The sequence below is a fragment of the Podarcis filfolensis genome (assembly GCF_964270895.1).
Source record: "Podarcis filfolensis genome assembly, chromosome: 14".
Classification (NCBI taxonomy): domain Eukaryota; kingdom Metazoa; phylum Chordata; class Lepidosauria; order Squamata; family Lacertidae; genus Podarcis; species Podarcis filfolensis.
Window position 1 is genome coordinate 20,021,162 of NC_139616.1, and position 20,179 is coordinate 20,041,340.

At 46.8% G+C, this 20,179-nt stretch overlaps 2 protein-coding genes across 3 annotated transcripts; one reads left to right on the forward strand and one right to left on the reverse strand.

The window, feature by feature from the left end:
- Positions 1-3,282: 3,282 nt before the first annotated feature.
- Positions 3,283-5,163, reverse strand: LOC310748732 (F-box/LRR-repeat protein 14-like). Its single transcript, XM_083584579.1, has one exon. It carries the CDS (start codon positions 5,059-5,061, stop codon positions 3,517-3,519), a length of 1,545 nt encoding a protein of 514 aa, XP_083440705.1. The 5' UTR covers positions 5,062-5,163; the 3' UTR covers positions 3,283-3,516.
- Positions 5,164-6,136: 973 nt separating this feature from the next.
- Positions 6,137-19,065, forward strand: SELENOS (selenoprotein S). Of its 2 annotated transcripts, none has more exons than XM_083587101.1 (6): positions 6,137-6,290; positions 9,845-9,973; positions 11,547-11,653; positions 14,407-14,496; positions 14,805-14,883; positions 17,205-19,065. In XM_083587101.1, exons 1-6 carry the CDS (start codon positions 6,218-6,220, stop codon positions 17,282-17,284), a joined length of 558 nt encoding a protein of 185 aa, XP_083443227.1. In that variant the 5' UTR covers positions 6,137-6,217; the 3' UTR covers positions 17,285-19,065. The 2 variants fall into 2 exon arrangements, with proteins under 2 accessions (XP_083443227.1, XP_083443228.1); XM_083587102.1 differs by having other exon boundaries at positions 14,808-14,883.
- The last annotated feature ends 1,114 nt before the right edge of the window (positions 19,066-20,179 follow it).

Sequence of the window (20,179 nt, forward strand, 5' to 3'; positions counted from 1 at the left end):
ACGCCTGCCCACCCGTGACTCCCAAGCCTCCCCTGACCTGTCAAAACAAAGGGGGAAGGGGCAGGAGATCTGTACCACTGGACGTCCCTGGTTCCCCTTCAGCAGTGGCGGCGGTAGCGAGCAGCTCCTGAAGGCAGCCAGAGCCAACTGCGCTACCAGGCTGGCTCCGGGCTGCCGAGGCTCCCACTGCCACATTTCCAGGGGACAGATTTGCAAATCCGGGGACGACTGGTAACCCTGCTCTAAGAGCCTGCTAAGCCATACCCACTCTGGCAACTTCAGCTCAGGGCTCAGGTTAGCCCTTTCATGCACACAAGTGTGAATCAATAACTATACTACAGCAGTTATTACCTCAGAGAAGGTAAGGTTGATCCCTATTTTGGCACAAATGTCAACCAGAACGTCTGCATTGCTTCTGTTACGTGCCTTGGTGAGTGATGGATGTGTGAATGTGAATCCACCTTATAATAATCCACCCCCATCGTTCATCCCAAACACTGTGGGGAACCTCTTTTTTGTGGAGGTCCAGATTCCCTTAGGAGGTGTTTTGTGGGAGGTACGTTTTGTTGGTGGACAGGGCTGTAGCTTGTGGTAAGTGGAGCCAGAGCTAAAAGTGGGCAGGGTTTTATGTTACTTCCTCTACACCCGGGAAGCTGCCTGGGGAGAGAGAGATTGTTCTCAGTGGAATTCTGAATTGTTTCTTCTCTCCTCCATTCACCCCCACCCCATGTGAAATCAAGTCAGTAGCTGCAGTTTTCCCATTTTTTAGCTCTGGGTATGGACGCAGTAACATTGCAAGTATCTCCTCTTGTTTACCTGCTGTGGGAGGGGCCAGTTCTTCTTATTGATGGCGCTCCCTCAACCATTAGATCTCTGGGCTTCTTGTGGCTTGACCTAGCCTCTTCTGTCCTGTCTAGGATGGGGCTATGAGCCACACACAAAAACTTCCATCTCTTCTGTGTAGTGATGCAGCCAGGGCCAAAGCCTAGAGCCATGTAGCCACCCTACACCCACCCATCCCATGATCACCCAAAGAGTGGCAGGTGATGGGAGGCACTGGCAAACGGATCCTGCATCAGTATCTGGATCAGGCTCACGCCAGGCCCACAAAATTTGTCATTGGTTGCCACAGTATCCCCCCCCCACACACACACAAAGGATGGAGGTGGTGACTAGTCATGTTGGTTACAGTCTACCTCCACTGTTGGAGGTAGGATCCACTGGAGTACTGCTTACTGGGGTGGGTAGTGATTGTGGTGATGCTCTCTGGTCACAAGAGCACCTGGACTAAAATTGTCTTATCAAAAACTTCACTCTTGTGGTTTGCCACCACAACAGCTACTCACTTTGAGTTTTAGTAAAGCAGACAGTCTAATTTGTCAGCGCCTAAATGATATTGAGCATCAGAACAGCTTGGCCACAATAAGGAAATTTTGCCCATGGTATGACTTGCATCTTCCCATTTCAACTCTGGCACCCTATCTACATAACCTAGCAATTCTAAAATAATAGACACACTTTTACTCTCGCAAGATTGAATGTATTGCCCTCGGCTGTACTCAAGGGACAATTCCAACAAATTCCACCCGAAAAACGCTTACGGTATGTCCCTGTGGAGATGGCAATACTGAATTGGTGCATGCCCTTCTAGCTTGCACTCTTTAGAAAGACTTGAGGAATGAGATTATCACCCCTATTTTATTGTCCATTCTGGGTCGCCCAACCACTGCTAGTGTCCTTTCTCTTGGCAGATCAAGATGAGCAAGTGACAGCAAAGGTTGCAAAGTTTTTAGTTGGGGCACTCAGAATAAGATCCACTACAGTGGATGCTCGGGTTGCGAATGTGATCCATGCGGGAGGCATGTTTGCAACCCACAGTGCCACGTCTGCGCGCACATGGCTTGCGATTCGGCGCTTCTGCGCATGCGCAAAGCGTGATTTAGCACTTCTGCGCATGCGTGACCACCAAAAACTGGAAGTGACCCGTTCCGGTACTTCTGGGTTTCGGCGCATCCGTAACCCGAAAAAACGCAACTTGAAGCGTCTGTAACCTGAGGTATGACTGTATTTGACTATTGATTCAGAACCCTAAAATGTATTTGTGGTGATAACACAGGGTCCCCGGACGTTTGACGGTCTATTGATCCCTGTGCCACCACTGTGCTCGCTTACCCGCTGCCACCAACCCGTTACTCTCAGGTACGCACTGAGTCCAGACAGTTAAAATTAAACCAAATAAGTTTATTTTATAAGCATTTACAAGTTTATGGTTTCTCCGATAATTTTCTTGTCAGTTTCTTAAACTTAGTTTCTTTACCAGCCTATACCTTGCTAATACCTTCTGACTGATTATCTCAACTCTTTCTCTGACTCCTCTTAACAGATTCTCTCATTCTCTCACATCAGACTAGCCCAACCCACAGACTTATCCTCCCTCTCTCTTCTCTAACTCCAGACTGACTTCTTAACAACTTGAGCTTGAACTCGAACTCTTCCCCTTGGGTTCCTATAGGTTAAGCATTTTACAATTAGTTAACCCTCTCCTTATGAACCCAGTATGATGTCACACACCTAGGAGGGCAAACACCACAGTATTTTATATAATTGACTTTTTATTTCTATTCTTTGTATATTGTATTGTTGTTTTATTGCTATGGCCAATGGCTGACGCAAATAAAGATTTCATTCATTCATTCTCTGCTCCTGCCTTTGGGCTTCACAGAAGCATCTTATGGACTAGATAGGTCTTTGGCCTTATCCAGCAGGGCTTTTCTCATGCTCTTGTATCATGGTAATATTTTTATTTTTAAAATATATTTGTTTCTACAAACAAAATGTGCATGTTCCCAGGTAAGTGTGTTTAGCACCAGACTTGTAGTGCCAAAAATTCATGGACCCGTGAAGGTGCTGTGATTTCAGGTCTTGTTTTTTTGTTTTTCAGTTTCTGTGCGTTTTTTCATAGTATTGTTTTATTTTCAAAAGGGTTGGCAAACTTTTTATTTTGTTGTAAGACATCAGGAATGTAGAAGCAGTTGCACAGCATGGAATAATAGATGTCTGCTAATTGCATACTTTTGCAACTGAAGTAATACCTAATTAGGGATTGTTTTCGATTTTTAAAGAAATCCTGCTCCTCTGCCAAAAAAAAAAGACTTCCAGGGCAACTTACAAATCACTAAAAAGAAAGTTTTTATCTCTTAATGACCTCAGACATACCATCTGAAAAACACAACACAAAATGAAAATGGTTTGCAGAATAGAGGAGAAAATAACCAAATACCCTTAGTTTTCACATGCTTTTTATCAGAAAAAATACAAAACGGAAAGGCACTGGTGAAAAGCAACAGTAATAATAGAATTGCAGAGTTGGAAAAGAACCACAAGGGTCATCTAGTCCAACCCCCTGCAATGCAGAAATATTTTGCCCAGCATGGGTCTCCTTGACAGATTAGGAGTCTCGTGCTCTACTGACTGAGCTACGTCAGTAGACAAACTGTTTGGCAGATTACACAGCTCTCAGAGAATCGACAGTCCAGGCATCTGTTGCTCCAGTTCTAGCATGCAGTTGAGGCTGAAGTTGCAACCACAGCGGTAGAGCTTGCGCAGCCTGCCCAAGCCCTGTACAATATAGGCCAGACTTGCGTCTCCCAGAGTCTCGCAGCAGGTAATGTTCAAGGTTGAAAGGGGCAAGCACCCCCTTGACAGGTGCCCAATTCCCTCGTCGGTGATATTGCAGTAGCTTACTTCAAGGATGTTCAAGCTCCTCATGCCCGACAGGAACAGAAGCCCCTCATCCCTTATCTTCTCACAGCAGCAAAGTTTGAGGTGGCGCAAGCAGGAGAGGCCCTGGGCCAGATACCGACAGGTGAGATTGGTGAGCCGCTCACATTCCTCAAGGTCGAGCTCCTCCAGCTGCAGGCAGCCGCGGCTGGTGATGCCTGCAAGGTGCCCAATGCCCACGTCGCTGATTCTCTGGCAGAAGCTCAGGTTGAGGCTCTTCAGCCTGCTCAGGAGCGACATGGACAGCAGAGCCCCATCCCCGATATTCCCGCAGAAGCGGAGGCTGAGGTGGACCAGGCGGGGGAGGCCCTGGGTCACGTAGCGGACGGCATGATCGCTGAGCTGGCCGCAGCCCGCCAGGTCGAGTTCCTCCAACTCCAGGCAGCCGTCGGCAGTGATGCCCGCGAGGTGCCCAACACCCACGTCGGTGATTCTCTGGCAGAAGCTGAGGTTGAGGGTTCTCAGCCTGGTCAGGCGCGACAGGGGCACCAAAGCCTCATCTCTGATGCCCCCACAGAAGCGGACGCTGAGGTAGCGCAGGCGGGGGAGGCCCTGGGCCACGTGGTGGAGGGCAACATCGCTGAGTCTGTCGCAGTTCTCCAGGCTGAGGCACTCCAGCTGCAGGCAGCCCCTTGCCGTGATGCCCGCCAAGTGCCCTATGCCCGCATTGGTGACCAGGTTGCAGTGGTCCAGGCTGAGCTTCTTCAGGTGCAGCAGCCTGTTGCTGAGGAGCAGGAGGCCCGCGTCACTCACATGCCTGCACCCGAACAGCACCAGCTCCTCCAGGCCTTTCAGATGCTTGCCAATCTGCGCCAGGCTCCTCTTGGTGACGGATGGGCAGCCGGTCATGTTCAGCGCCCGCAGGGAGGGCAGCCCGGCCCGCAAAGCCCGGCACAGCTCACTGTAGGTTTCGGGGGTGCAGCTTGCGTGCCTGACGAAGCCCATGGTGACACAGGGCGTCATCACGATCCGCACCCGACGGATGCCCCAGGCTGCCATGTTGGCCAACATCGACGGGTCGTTGCGGAGATGGCACAGGGACACGGGGGCCTCCGAACGCCACCACAAGATCTGGTAGGAAGCGGCTTGCCAGTCGCGGCACACCTGCGACACCTGGACCTGGTCCTCGTCGTCCAGGTACTCGAAGATCTTGATCAGCAGCTCCGGAGGCAGGAGAGAGATGGGAGGCGGCGGCGGCTCCTGCTCGGAACCGCTGCTGCTGCTGCTGCCGCCGTCGTCCTCGGGAGGAGGCGCCTTTCGCTTCCTCCCGCCGGGACCCATTGCCTGCGGAGCCCGGCTGCAGACGAGCAAACTTCGCTTTGCGTCTGGTTAGCCGCCCGGCGCTGCTCGAGACTAGCTGCTTGCTGGACCCGTCCTACGCTACTTGTGCCTGAAGCCCAGCCCATCCCAGCGATGGGGCGGGTGAAGCCAGAGCCCCCGCCCCTTCCAGGATCATTCTAAAGTCATGTCTTGCTTCCATGGGCGTAGCCAAGGAAACGGGGAGCAGGGGGCAGCTGCCCCCCCCAAATCGAGTAAATCAATAAAAATACTTATCTGAGGTTCTGTCCCCCTAACATGAAACTTGCCTCCACCATAAATCCTGGCTACGCCCATGCTTCCTTCCCCATAATCATAGGAGCCAGCTCCTAGGGGCCAAGGTCCCTCCCCCATAAAATATTTAAGGAGGCCGCCCCCCAAAGTTGATAGGCACTGCCATTCAAATAGGGCGTGCGTGTGCCGTGTTATGTGATCGATTATGCGCTGTGGGCTTGCCTTCCCCCCAATATTTCTTTCAAGTTGGCCCCTTTCCCCAACATGCTACCCTCCAGGTGCTGAACTACAATTCCCGCGAGCAGCGAGCCCGAGCCTAGGCTAATCATCATGGGAGTTGCGGTTCAAAGCTTTCAGGGGGCGCCTGGATTCAGGGGGCGCCCCAATTTGGGAGGGTTGAGGGTGTTTTTTTAAAGAAAAAATACAATCAAGTGCTATTTCAGTTTTATGCAGTAAGTATGTCGCAAACGCCGCAGCCAGAGTTTTTGCAAAGGCTTTGTGCTGTTTCTCGTGCAGGTCTCCTCTGGAGTAAGCCCCGCTCCCTGCCATAGACCTTATTCCCTAGCAAAGCGTGCCGCGCGATGGCTGCTTTCGCTTTCAAAACTTTGCCCCGTCATCTTAACTTTCGCTCCTCCCCCTTCTCCAGATTGGCTGTAGCTCCTCCCTCCTGTCGCCTCCACTTTCCTCGAGGAGCACCATTTTCCCCCCCTCTTGTCTCTTCCTGATTGGCTTAAGCTTCTCCACGCCCTCATTGGCTCGGAACTGGAGTTCTGAGATGCTGTTTTTCCCATTGGACAGTTAACGAAAGGGGCGTGGTGATTACAGCTAACAGGACCCGGATGTTGCCGGGGAGGAGGGTCAGTTGCAGTTCCGGGTCTGCTGCGAGATGGGTTTGGGGGCAGCGCAAAAGGGGAATCCGCCCCTGGAGCGGGAAGGGGTCCAGTTCCTTCAGCAGACAGGTGAGGGGGGTCTCTGGGGGGAAAGGGGATTAGCATATGGCTTTCTTGTGGCGGAGGGGCCAGGAAGCGGCCCTCGAAGAGCCTCCATTTTCAGGAATAGCCTACCTTAAAGCTGTCAGGTGCTGTCTGGGGGGAAAGTAGAGGGGTCGTCGTCGTTTATCGGTGTTAAATCGCCTGCCTGTCGATCTGTAGAGGAGCAGCTGCGTTTTGTGGCACCTTTTCAAAAGGCAGATGAATTTACAGGTCTTCTCAACGGCCTAAACTCGCAATCTGTCACAGGGGGAGGTCTGTAGCTGTCAGTGGTAGAGCCTCTGCTTCGCGTGCAGAAGGTGCCCGCCATCTCCAAAGCAAGGTTGTGAGAGAATTCCTGTCTGAAATCCCAGCGCAGTGAACACAGCTCTGGATGGGCCAACAATGGTCTGACTTTTTGTAAGGCAGCTTCCTAAAGCCTATGTCGTGATAAATAAAAACTGGCTTGCTGGCTGGCTTGCTACAGTGTTCTAAGCGCTCCGTGGAGGTTTGCAAAGGTTTACAATTGGATAGGTATGATACAGGAGGGGAAAGGAATGGAGAGGGAGGAGGAAAGCGAGTGAATGCAGGTACAAGTAGAGCAGGTATCCCCAACCTTCGGCCCTCCAGATGTTTTGGACTAGAATTCCCATCATCCCTGACTACTGGTCCTGGAAGGCCGAAGGTTTGGGATGCCTGAAGTAGAGCAATGCTAATTCCTAATCCTGTATACGGGGGTGGGGGGTGGGTTAGGATGTGGCAGAAGTCCCCATTGCACCTGCTGGAATCATGGGCAAGCAATATGGCAACCTCCAATATGGATGGTTCTGCTGTGCTAGCTTGGATGTAACGTTGCAAAAAGCACCAAAGCTGTTGCCACCGCCAGCACCTTCAAATGCAGCAATGCCTCCACCATCTCATTTATCCAAATCCTCACTCAGCCGTGAAGCTCACCTAGGGCCAGACAGTGCCTCTCAGCATAACCTACCCCTCAGGGTTGTTGTAGAGTTTAAATGAGAAGGGGGAGAACCATGTATGCCACCTCGATACATGCAGTATCAAGCAACCTGTAGGTTCTTCCGCCTCTGTTTTTTTTATTTTTGGAGTACTAAGTATTTGTTTAGTTTATATCTTTGGTTAATGGGATTTTGCATTCCCAGGAAATCTCCCATCCAGGCTCAGACAAGACCTAGACAAAAGTGCCGCCACATGTACTGTGTGTCACATGTACTGTGTAATATGGCATTGTACCTATGGCCTACTTTTCAGCCAAGGGTGGCTCTCAAAGTGACATGCAGCAATCTACAAATGGCACCTTACAGTGGCTACAATTTGTTATGTTTATAATTTATTTGCTTTGTTCATATTAAGGGCTGGAGCCAACACTGGGCCTGTGGCGTTCTGCTCATGCAGTGGGACTTCCCCTTCCTCTCCTCTCCCTGCATAGTTTCAAAATATGCTCCAGACATTCCACCATCTCTCTGTGGTAGATTTTGGGGTAGGGAGCAGGGGTTACAGAGGAGAGCAGGGGAAAGCTCCCTTGCACAAGTGGAAGTCTGCTGCACTAGCAGAACAGAGCTTTGTATCATGCTTTGTATAGCTGTCTAAAACAATTGACCAGTTTTATTATTTTCCCTGCCTCTCGGATGAGATTTTTGCCTTTAATCTGTTTGATAACTTGCAACTGCATTCAGGTGTTCTAGATCACTCACATGATAAAGGAGAGCAGGCTAAATTCACCCCACCTTCTACATGTCAGAGAAAACTTTTGCAAGGGCCTTTTGTACTCATAAGGGAACACTGTGCATTTTAGACTCCTGGTTTTCTAGCAAACTAAATGTTTCTTGTGGGGGGAACATGCAGAGCAGGCTCCTCACTTCAGAAGCTATCTCTCCAGTTTGTGGATTAGGTGTGTGGAACTAGCATGCTTATCATCCTCGTTCTAGACTAATTTCTAGCTGCTGTTTTTCTTTCTTCCCACCCCCCCTTTTTTGAGTCCCAGTGAGTAGGGAGTTCATGGTTTTGTGTTTTTTGTGTTTATTAATGTTATGCTATGACACTTTGTAGCCAAGATGGCTGGAATTCATGTTTAAAAAGTAGGATAAAAATGTTGAAAGCAAAATAAATTATTTCATTTATGAATTTGCTTCCTATGAAGTATTTCAAAGTGACTTCACAATACCGTAAAATTATATTCAAAATATTGCATATCTAAAAATGGGGTGTATCCAATGTAGCACTAAGTGCAAGTCACTTAGCGTAGTTGTTCGACTGGTGAAACATTGTTGCACAAAAGAACGCAGGAGTAGATGACTGCTAAATATGTTGCACAATAGCTTGTGCTCTCTGTTCTGCAGCATTAAAACTCACCTGTTCTCTAATACAAGAGTACCTGCACTAGCAGACAATGTTGGGTACAGCTCAGTTAAAACTAGTGCATGTATAAGAATCTTGACTTATAAGGCTTTTTTGGAAGAGGAAACAGACACAAAAAACTATAGAAATGTCACTTTTCTGATATGTAACAAGAGGAAGCTCCAACGGGTAAGTACCACCACATAATGTGTTGAATAGACCTACTGATAAGATGGTATCTGCAAGTTGCCCTCTCCTGCAGAACGCAGTGATCAGATGGATATTGAATGTTTGAAGTTATCTTTAAGTTATACAGTCATACCTCGGGATGAATACACTTTGGGTTAGGCAAATTCGGGTTGAGCTCCGCGGCGACCCGGAAGTAATGGAGCGCGTCAAAATAACGTCATGCGCAGAAGCGCCGAAACATGGCACGCGCAGACGCACAGACGCGGGTTACGTTTGCTTCGGGATGTGAACGGGGCTCCGGAACGGATCCCATTCGCATCCCGAGGTACCACTGTACTGTGATTCAGTCAATCAGGAATTTATTAAAGTCACCTGAGCAGGAGGCAAACTAGAAATTGCACAATGACACATGAGTGAATGCCTTGGCTGTTTCTGCTCAGGTGTGTGCCACCACCAACCCTCTGAACCAGATCTTGGTGGTGTGCAGGAGGCTGCAGGCAGAGCTGCCGACTCCTTTCCACCAACTGTTTCTGTTCAAATTTCGAACGGGACACTTTGGGTTTTGGCCAAAATTGCAGCCTCAAATCAGTAATAAAAAATGACCGAAGAGCTGACTTACTTCTGTGTAACAAAATTATTTGTCCCCTTGAGGAAGATGCTTGGGAACTTCTCTAAAGAAGCTCAAGAAACTGTCTCATGAAAGAATATAGTAGGGGTTAATAATAATAATTTTATTATTTAATACCCTGCCCATCTGGCTGGGTTTTTCCATCCACTCTGGGCAGCTTACAGAATATATAAAACATAATAAAGCATCAAACATTTAAAAAACTTCCCGGTACAGCCTCTTGAGTGGCTGCTGGACTTCACTTCCCATCCTTATCCAATGGACATGCTGATGGGGACAGATGAGAGTCCATCAGCATCTTATGGGCATTACGTTGGCTCCTGCTGCCCTTCAGCCAAGCCTAATTATTGTATCTGTTTGTGTTCTCTTCCAGTGGGCTCACTTTTTGCAGACTATGGGTGGTACATCCTCCTCAGCTCCGTTGCGATCTATCTGCTTATACAAAAGCTCTCGCGAAGCTTTCGAGGCAAGAGGCAGCCCCGCTTGGATGCAGCAGCTGTTGGTTTGTATGGGATTGGGAGAGGATGTGTTGTCCTGCACTGCTTTTGCCATACAGAGTGACTTACACACATGCCATAATACTTCACACAGCTAAATCTGTGTGCACAGCCTATGTGTGACACACACGCAGGCCACAGTTTCTCCTCCATATGATATTCGTGAATGAGCTGGGATATAAGGGCTAAGGTATCCTAGACCCTGAACAGCTTGGGTCCAGGGTGTCTTAAGGACCATTTGAATGAATGACATCCCAGCTCATTCACTAAGATCATCCAGAGCAGCACTGTTAGTTGTTCCCATCACAGAGGCCTGATGGACCACAACGAGAAGGCAGGCATCTAGTGTGCCTGTTCTCCCCGACCTAACAGCTGATATGCAGGGTAGCACAGCATCTGTTTTCCTGCGTATCTTCCAGCCTCCAGCCAGCCCCAGAGCTTCAATTCTAGTTGTAGATATTTTTGGATACAGTATTTTTGGTATGGATTGAAGAGAAAGTGGCAGAGAGGGTGTTTTAATGGTGTTTAGAGGGTCTCCCCACTTTACGCAATTTTGCTTATGCATATGGGGACCCGGAACGTAACCCCGGTGTAAAGTGGAGAGTCACCTGTATCTTCCTGGCACACCTGGGCCTGGGTGGGTGTTTTGCCCCTTCAGCCAGGTGATTCTTTGGAGGGTCCCCAAACCCTCCTTCTGTAGGAAGGGGACCCAGGAGGTTTTCAGAAGTGTGCAGAAGCAATGTCCCCACTCTCTAGGCAGCAGCCGACATCTGGTCTCCCTCCAAGCTTTGTTAACAAAACAAACATCTGAAAGGGCCAGGAGTGACTTTGCAATTAGTGAATTGAAGATTTCAGTTTGACTATTCAGGTGAACCAGTCAAAATAATGCAGAGGGGGTTAACTAATTATTTCTGAATGGTATTGCGGGGAAAGTTAGCTAAGTTGGGATTGGCTTATATTGGAACGGTTGGATCAATCCATCAACCTCTGGTGGATGATTTAGAAGGGCTGGGTCCGGCATCGCTTTCACTGTGCATTTTGTGCCAGTATCCATACTCAGCAGAGTTATATCTCAACACAGCTCCTGCCCTGGAATCATCTTTGGGGCTGAAGGTACACACAGTAGGCAGTAAACACTCATGGACGCCATAAAGATTCAGTCAAGTGTAGAGGTTTCCTTGACAGGTATAAAAACATATTGGTGGCAAATATATACAGACATTCACCACTGCCGTGGTCAAGGCATGCTTAGAGCCCAGCAAGAGTCCCAGCCTCTCTGTCTTCTTCTCTCACCGCAAAGACGCAAGCAAGAGACACAACAAATTCCACAGAACCATTGTTATCAGTACTTCCTGTCACACTCTGCATGTCCAAAGAGCAGTTCCCACAGAAAACGTCCTTGCACAGACAAAATAATCTCAGCCTTATGCTGCTTCTTGAAACTTCTCCTCTGTTTCTGGAAAAAATGTTTCTCTCTCACACAGACAGAGGATATCCAACAGGATGAAAGTAGCTCAAGCCTCTTTGGACTACTTTGTGATCTCAGCTTTTGACAACTCTTTTCTGTGATTGGTTTAGAACCCGATGCTGTGGTGAGACGACAGGAAGCTCTGCTCGCAGCCCGTCTGCGCATGCAAGAAGAGTTGAACGAGCAAGCGGAAAAATTCAAAGAAAAGCAGAGGAAGGTAATGCTGTTCGAGCCAGGTAGCCTTGTGTTTGACAGTCAAACCGATGTTTGGTAAAACTATGCTGACTCATGGGCCTGCCAACTCCTTGCATTCCAGGGAAAATAAGCACTCTACCCTGAGTTGGCCTTTTGTGTACTCCTTCCCTCCTGCGGGGGAAAAGAACTGGTGAACCATTTGAGTGCAGTCTCTCGCTGCCCAGCCAAGCTACTTTTGCCTGCCCAAGAATGAGTGATTTGGGTTATGTGGCCATGGCGAGAACTGCATGCAAAGGCAGTGGCACTGACTGCGCCTGGCATGGTAGGGCAAATGCCATGGGCCCCAAGAAGTCCACTAGAGTGGACATCAGGTTTTGAAATTTAGGGATGGGGGAGGAAATAATTGTAAGTGTCTGGTGCTGAAAGGAAAAACTCCAGGCAGGATCCCTGCAGTGGCCACCATCTCTGTCCCTCTTCCTCTCTGCCCTGGTGCCTCTGGATCCCACCCTTGAATGTATGGATGCTATGTTGGGGGCCAAAGGCATTTGAGGAAAGTAGATGGTGGCTGGTGATGCTTTTCCTTTCAGGGCTAGGGGTGGGGGAAGTTGTGCTGGCCTTGATGAGTGCATCACTCGTGTGCCTACGGCTGTTTTGAGGAGCCTGTCTCTCTAGATCATGCCCCAGAAAGCTTACTGGGCCTGGTGGCAACCATCCTGTATAACTCGCTCCCTACAAGAGCCCAGCTCTGGAAGGAGTAGCACTGCAGTGAATGGCACCATTTGAAACCTGCCCTTGCCTGCTCCTACTGCCCACTTAGCATTTCTAAGCCTGCTCAAATGAAGGCAGGACAGTCTGGTTTTGCTCGGTACTTTTTCCCTGTAGCTGAGAGAAGGGACACTCTGCCACCAGACAGAGGCTCTTACTGGATTGAGAGTTATCCTTTGAATGCAACAGCAGGGGAGTTCCCTGTGTCTTTCGTCCTATAGGGCGAAAAATACGGTATTCAGCCTGTATCTAGGTAACGCCCTGTGAGGATACTTTCTGGAAAACAAGCTTCACTGCCACAAAAGCAAAACACTGCATGGCTTCGTCAAACAACTCTGCACCCTCTTAGGTAGCAGATGTTGCAATTAAGCATTGCCTCTCTTGGACCTGGTTGCAGATTTTTCTGTTTCTGTCTGCCTAAACCAGGCTTGCACACCTTATGACCCAATCAGCTGTTTGTTGTGGCTTCCCAGGTCCCTTATCATCAAGTCTCAGGCTTGCAGTGGAGAGAGGAGGCTGATCCAAGGTCTGCCATGGCTGGCAAGCTGTGCTTGCTTTATTTAATAAGGTTTATATGCAGCGTGATCAACTGAAAATAAAACTCTTAAGCACTTTAATAGTATAAAATATTAATAAGAATACAGTGATGCATCAACAGACATTAAAAACAAAGTGACTATACATTTATAGAAATGTAGATCAAATCAATAGTATTTTAAAAACAAATATACATGATAAGATTTACATTTATTAAGTTGTTGTTGTTTAGTCACTTAGTCGTGTCCGACTCTTCGTGACCCCATGGACCAGAGCACGCCAGGCACTCCTGTCTTCCACTGCCTCCCGCAGTTTGGTCAAACTCCTGCTGGTAGCTTCGAGAACACCATCCAACCATCTCGTCCTCTGTCGTCCCCTTCTCCTTGTGCCCTCAATCTTTCCCAACATCAGGGTCTTTTCCAGGGAGTCTTCTCTTCTCATGAGGTGGCCAAAGTATTGGAGCCTCAGCTTCACAATCTGTCCTTCCAGTGAGCACTCAGGGCTGATTTCCTTAAGAATGGATAGGTTTGATCTTCTTGCAGTCCATGGGACTCTCAAGAGTCTCCTCCAGCACCATAATTCAAAAGCATCAATTCTTCGGCGATCAGCTTTCTTTATGGTCCAGCTTTCACTTCCATACATCACTACTGGGAAAACCATAGCTTTAACTATACGGACCTTTGTTGGCAAGGTGATGTCTCTACTTTTTAAGATGCTGTCTAGGTTTGTCATTGCTTTTCTCCCAAGAAGCAGGCGTCTTTTAATTTCATGGCTGCTGTCACCATCTGCAGTGATCATGGAGCCCAAGAAAGTAAAATCTCTCACTGCCTCCATTTCTTCCCCTTCTATTTGCCAGGAGGTGATGGGACCAGTGGCCATGATCTTCGTTTTTTTTATTTTAAGCTTCAGACCATATTTTGCACTCTCTTCTTTTACCCTCAATAAAAGGTTCTTTAATTCCTCCACACTTTCTGCCATCAAGGTTGTGTCATCTGCATATCTGAGGTTGTTGATATTTCTTCCGGCAATCTTTATTCCGGCTAGGGATTCATCCAGCCCGGCCTTTCGCATGATGAATTCTGCATATAAGTTAAATAAGCAGGGAGACAATATACAGCCTTGTCATACTCCTTTCTTTATTTCTCCTACTTTATTGAGTAGGATTGCTTAAATAAAAAAAGGTTGGGGTGTTTTTTAGCAGGAATGGAAAACAGTACAGTGAAGACACCGGCCTCCCTCTTATCAGTAGGCAGGAAGCTCCAGAGATTAGCTACTGCCACATTCCTTGCAACTGCAGAATGAATGTTACATGGCGCTGATAAAAGTGCCAATTCTGCAGATCAAAGCAGTTGAGTTGGCACATGCTAGACGCACATTCAGTTGGGTGCCTTGCCCAAGTTGGTGTAGGTCTGAACTACATTTTGTTATCAGGCTTTTAAAATAATCTAAAATAAATCTGTTGTTGCTCCTTAGGCTGAAGAAGAGAAGAGAAGGCAGAAGATTGTCATGTGGGAAAGCATGCAGGAAGGCAAAAGTTATAAGGAGACCCTGAAACAGAATCAGGTTGGTTTGGTCTTTTGGGAAGGGAGGGACAAATATACAGTGGTACCTCGATTTTTCCAGATGTATTCCGTTCTGGAAGACTGTTCGATTTCCAAAACATTCGAAAGCCAAGGCTCAAATGGTGGTTTGCAAATTCAATAGAGAAAATTGAAAATAATCTCAGTGGAAGCTGTCCAACATTTACTTCCGGGTTTTCAGCATTCAAAAATCGAAATGTTCGACTTCCGAGACGTTCAAAAACCGAGGTACCACTGCATTCAAAATTGAGAATGAGCTAAAATTGCTGAATTAACTGTTCCTCTAAACAGCAGGAACCTGAGCCTGGAGCATCTGCAGCGGCTGCTGCCCCAAAGCCAAAACCCAACAGGAAACCTTTGCGAGGTGCTGGTAAGTTCCAAGTCTGTTTAACAGCAAACAAGGTTTTGGGTCTCACACTTATTTCTGTCCTCCTGCCAGGCACTCCCTGTGACTGGTTCAACACAGTTGCATGCACATGCAGCTTAATGGGGAAAGTATCTGCTGATGGGGAGGTCCCGCCTAGGCCTTGCAGCGTTCACAACACATTGGAACAAGTTTTGCTTTGTCTTAAGAAGAGCCCTACCAGATCAGATCACTGGGCATCTTGTCCAGCATCCTGTTCTCACAGTGGTCCACTAGATGACCATAGGAAGCAGGGCCTGAGCAAACAGCGCTCTCCCCCCCACTTACGATTCTCTGCAACTGGTATTCAGAGGCAATGCTCAGCTTAATGGCCTAACTCAGCATCGGCCAGTTTCCTGTGCCCTGGATCAGCTTTACCAATGGGAATTGTTGTAGACCATAAGAACATAAACACACTGCTGGATTTGACCAAAGGCTCAGATGCTCATGTGAAGCCCAGATGCAGGACCTGAGTGCAATAAACTTCTCCCCTCTTGTGATTCTCAGCAAGCATCACTGCCTCCAACCATGGAGGTGGAGCATAGCCAGCATGACTAGGAGCCATTGATCGCTTTAGTTTCCACAAATTTTTCTAATCCTCTTGGAAACCATCCAAGTTGGCAACCATCACTACATTTTGTGGGAGCAATTTCAATTGTTTAACTATGCACCTTGTAAATTAGTTTGTCCAGATTTCTAGTGCAGAGGGATTATTATTATTATTATTATTATTATTATTATTACTATTATTATTAATTTGTAGACTGACCTTCATCTCATCAACTCATTCCAGGACAGTTTCCAGCATAAAATACAATAAATTCAAGTGCATACCATTGATTAAAAATAACCAATCAATCAATTAATGAGAATACTAATTTAGCCTAAACAGAGCCTCACATGGCTATGCTAGCATTCATACATGTATATACAGGCAAACCTAATTCTGTGTTACCAATTACTAAGTTGGAGGTCACCATTATATCCTTTTTTTAAAACAACAACCCCACAGTCCTCTTTTTATTGTTTAAATCAGATTACAAAGCAACATATGCAAACATGAAATGAAACATATAATTTCAAGAACCATTCAAAGTGTTTGAGCCAGTGTTTCCTTGAGTTAATGGAGGATGGAAACCATGCGCTTTGGTTGCAGCACATTGAATAAACGCAAACAAATTCATAGAGAACGTGTCTTCTGTAGTTTGATTACTTCTGGCCCGAATGTGATGGAGTCGTAGTTTCTCCATGAGGGACAGGCTCCAGCTTTCACCATGGCAGTGCTAAAAACAAGTCAGCTTCCAATGTTGTTCTTGTAGAGAGTTTGGGTACAATTAGTAAAGAGGAGATCCTGTTTGGGATTTGGCAAAAGGTTTTGTCCCATTTTACTCATGATTTCTATGATTCAGTTCACACCAGCACTTTTAATTGGTCAAGCTTTTAATTGGTTGATCTTGCTTAATGAGTAGGACGACATGTAGCAATAGCAGACTATCTTTAGGAGGTTTTCATATACTCAGATTAAAACCAGCGCAGATGGGGCGTTGTCCCAAATGTTAACCCATGCAGTAGGAGAGCTCACCTAAAACAAGTCCTTAGACCATCTTAAGAGCCAGCCTTATTTGATTCCAAGATACAGTATATCCAGGATATTATCCCTTTGTCATGTCCTTTTTTTTTTTTGCACTGTTGAAAGTTTCAAAGGGGAATAATGAGTGTTGACTTGACTCTCACTTCACTCAGTGTAATAAAATGAAGTATTTTATAGGCCTGTAGCCTCAAGTGTTGCTATTTTGTCTGTAATGGTGCACCTGTCAATGGAACTGAATTCTCATAAAAATCACACGTGATATAAAGGGAGACTTTTCCCCACCCCCTAAATTGTTGAAATCTATTGATATGGTACAAAAGTGAGTGGAACATAGTCGTGCCTTGGATCCCAAATGCCTTGGGACTCTTCTGTTTTGGCTCCCGAACGCCGCAAACCTGGAAGTGAGTGTTCCGGTTTGCGAACGTTCTTTGGAACCCAAACGTCCGACGGGCCTTCTGATTGGCTGCAGGAGCTTCCTGCAGCCAATCAGAAGCCGCACTTTGGTTTCTGAATGTTTTGGAAGTCGAACGGATTCCATTCGACTTCTGCGGCACCACTGTAATTGGTTTCAAAAGTGAAGTTAGAGCCAAATGTCTGGACCACATTTTCAAGTCACTCAAGAGCCTGTGCTGTAACTCCCTTTCTTTTCCTTGAACAGTCATGCTACGGTTTCTCTCTTGCTCCTCTCTTCTCCCAGGTTACAATCCCCTCTCTGGAGAAGGTGGCGGGACTTGCTCGTGGAGACCAGGGCGCCGTGGGCCTTCCTCGGGTGGATGAGGCTAATTCTGCCGGTGCTGTCCATCGACACCGGCAGGCATTAACTTAACTCCACAACTGTGGCAGTCTGTGGGCTGCTTGGCACAGGGACTTTGGGTGGGGGTCTGTTTTTAGCACTCTAACAACATCAAATATGTGTGAATTGAAGGGTGGGATTCAGCTACGGAATCCTGTCTGCAGAAGCCTTGAGCAGGCACTTTAGTTTGCAAATTGGGGCATTCCTCCCTCTCTTCCCTCCTTGCGCCCCTTGGAATTGGCTAGGGGGAGGGATCAGGAGAACCGTAGGAACAGCGCATGGGGGGGGGGAGAGATCATTGCATCCAGGAAGCAGAAATGCTTGCGTTGAGTGGAGGGGCGCAACGTTGAATTTCCAAAACATTTTAATGTAGCCAAGCTTGCCCAAAATAAATTGTGAGCGTTGACAAAAAGCGATGCTTGTGGGACGGGGGCAGACAGCTCCTTTCCTTTCCCAGAGGCCTGGTGGCCATGGCTTTGCACTTTAGTCTGGATGACGGGCTTTTATTTTGAGACGCCTTTTCTGTGAAATGGGGATGTTGCCCATTCTGCCTTGCAAGGGGGCTTGTGACTTAACCTTCTGCTGAGAGTGGTTTGGTCTCCACTGGAGAAAAGCCTGTTTTAAAGGGCAGCGTGTGCTACCCACCCTCTTCAAAAGTGAGCTTCAGGCATCAAAAGTGGAATTTTCTCAAAGTAGCGGAAGAAACTGACATTAGGGAAGTGTGCTGGCAGGTAATGGTGAGGTAGAACGACACTGCTTTGGGTGTTAGGACCAGGTGGGTTTTCTGCCCACAGTTTCCTAACTGGCTTTTCCACCCAAACTTCCTGCCCGCAAGGTGGTCAGGTAGCATGATTGATGGATTTGTTTTGAGCTTGGCTCTGAGCATCACTGAGGAACCTGTGACTTTCAAGATGCTACTGTCATGCTCCAACCCCCATCAGCCCCCAGCAAAACACCACAAATTCAAATCTTAACATAGTCAAAAGACCTCATAAAGGCACGTTAAAATATGAAGATCGCACAGCTTTTAACATAGGCCAAATTAGAATATATGGTACTTATATAGACCAAGGACAGGAACAAACCACAAATGAAATTAACAAGATGGTCTTTTATGGGTCTCTTGCAGTTTAAAAGAGATTCAGCAACAGTTTCCATTCTTATTCCAGTAACAGGGCCGAATACAATTCGAATATCAGTCCTGGGTATTTTTAATAGGATGAGGGTAAATAATCTGTTGTGATCATCTCTGTCAAAGTTGCATACAAAAGCCCCAGGCATGTGTTAATGTTTCTGTTGCTCCATCTCTCCTATGTAAACAAGGAAAGTATTGTGTGAGAAACACATGAAACCAGCCTTCCCAATCCTGATGCACTCCAGGTTTTCTGACTCCAACTCCCATTCAGCCCCAGCCATCACAGCCAATTGTCAGGGCTGATGGGAGTTGTAGTCCAGCAACATCCAGAGGTCCACAGGTTCCCCAGCCCTGCCTTTGGGAGTTTTCAACGTCCACAGTTATGGATGCGATTGTCCCTGTACCAAGCAGCCTTGAATGATGCAGTCCTTATAAATGGTGAATGTACCACTGATGGCTGCTGAAACTAGACAGCAAGTGGAGAGTTTTTGCCATTTCCTCTTTTTATGTTCTCAGCTTTGTATGACAAATATATATATATACTGTAAATAACATTACAGCAATTTCTATAGCTTTTTTCTATAGAGAAGTATGTATTCTAGCTTAATAGATGTGTCTCAAGCAAGTAAATTGGTTGTGTGTGGCTTGTTCTGAAGATCTTCCTTCCCCGCCCCTCCCTCCCCGTTCAAAATATTGTTAATTAATAAATACTATTTATATAGTGCTAGCAGCCTACATGAGTCTTTGCAGAGAAGCATAAGGGAGGGGAGGAAACATACCCAGAACAAAGCAGGTCTTGTTAAGGGAGCTTAGCTTGCAATCTAAAATTTTGCTGAAGAGAAGGATATTATTTGCATATATTTGAAATACTTTTATTTCTCCTTTTTGTCAAAGAAGGAGTCCAAAGAGGCTTGCAAGCAGTGCAGAAATAAAGAATATCATGTAAATAAAACAACTGGAAACGAAACACGAAGCTAGGGCTGTGGTCCTTGTACATGGGGGAAAGCCAATATGGTGCTCTCTTGATGTTGGCTGGATTACTAACTCCTATCAGCCCTAACCATTGGCCTTGAAAGCCAGGGTTGGTGGGTCTTGGAGTCCACAACTTGAGGAGGAAATCACATTGGCTACTCCTGCTGTACACACTTAACTTGGGAGTAAGCCCCATTGAGTGTTTGCATCAGAGCAGGTGCAGGTAGGATTGCCCTGTTAAGTACAGCAGTCTAAAATGAGCCATGGGAAGAACTCATGAGAAACTATCTTCAGCAGCAGTCCCCAAGTCTGCCACGGATGTGATCCTCTCAAAAGCAAGTTACGTTCATCTTGATGGAAATTATTCAGAAAATCAGAGAACTGTGGTGTCGGAAGAGACACCAAGGGTCACCTAGTACCAGCCCTTTGCAATGCAAGAATTGCAAGTAAAGAATCCCTCATCGATTTTTAAAAAAAATTATTTAATCATTTTTTCAATAATAACAACCACAAAAAACACATGCAACAAAAACCGCAATAACACTAATAATTCAATTTAACATTTCATATTTGAGTACTGATATACCTATGACTACACCTTTTTAACAATATTTCCCCACCTCTCACCCCCCTACTTCCCAACACCGTCTGCCTTATCGCTTAAAGATTCCTTCCAGATTTCTTCATATTTATCCATTCTTAATTTGCGTCAACATTCAATTTGTTTGTATGTGGCTAGTCTGCCCATATTGTCAATCCATGTGCTCCATGG

What these genes read in the sequence shown, in the direction of transcription:
- LOC310748732 (XM_083584579.1), bottom strand. Translation starts at nt 5,061, where the DNA reads ATGGGTCCCGGCGGGAGGAAGCGAAAGGCGCCTCCTCCCGAGGACGAC.
- SELENOS (XM_083587101.1), top strand. Translation starts at nt 6,218, where the DNA reads ATGGGTTTGGGGGCAGCGCAAAAGGGGAATCCGCCCCTGGAGCGGGAA. An exon ending in CCAGTTCCTTCAGCAGACAG is followed by an intron (nt 6,291 to 9,844) that starts GTGAGGGGGGTC and finishes GTTCTCTTCCAG; the next exon opens with TGGGCTCACTTTTTGCAGAC. An exon ending in AGACCCTGAAACAGAATCAG is followed by an intron (nt 14,497 to 14,804) that starts GTTGGTTTGGTC and finishes TCCTCTAAACAG; the next exon opens with CAGGAACCTGAGCCTGGAGC.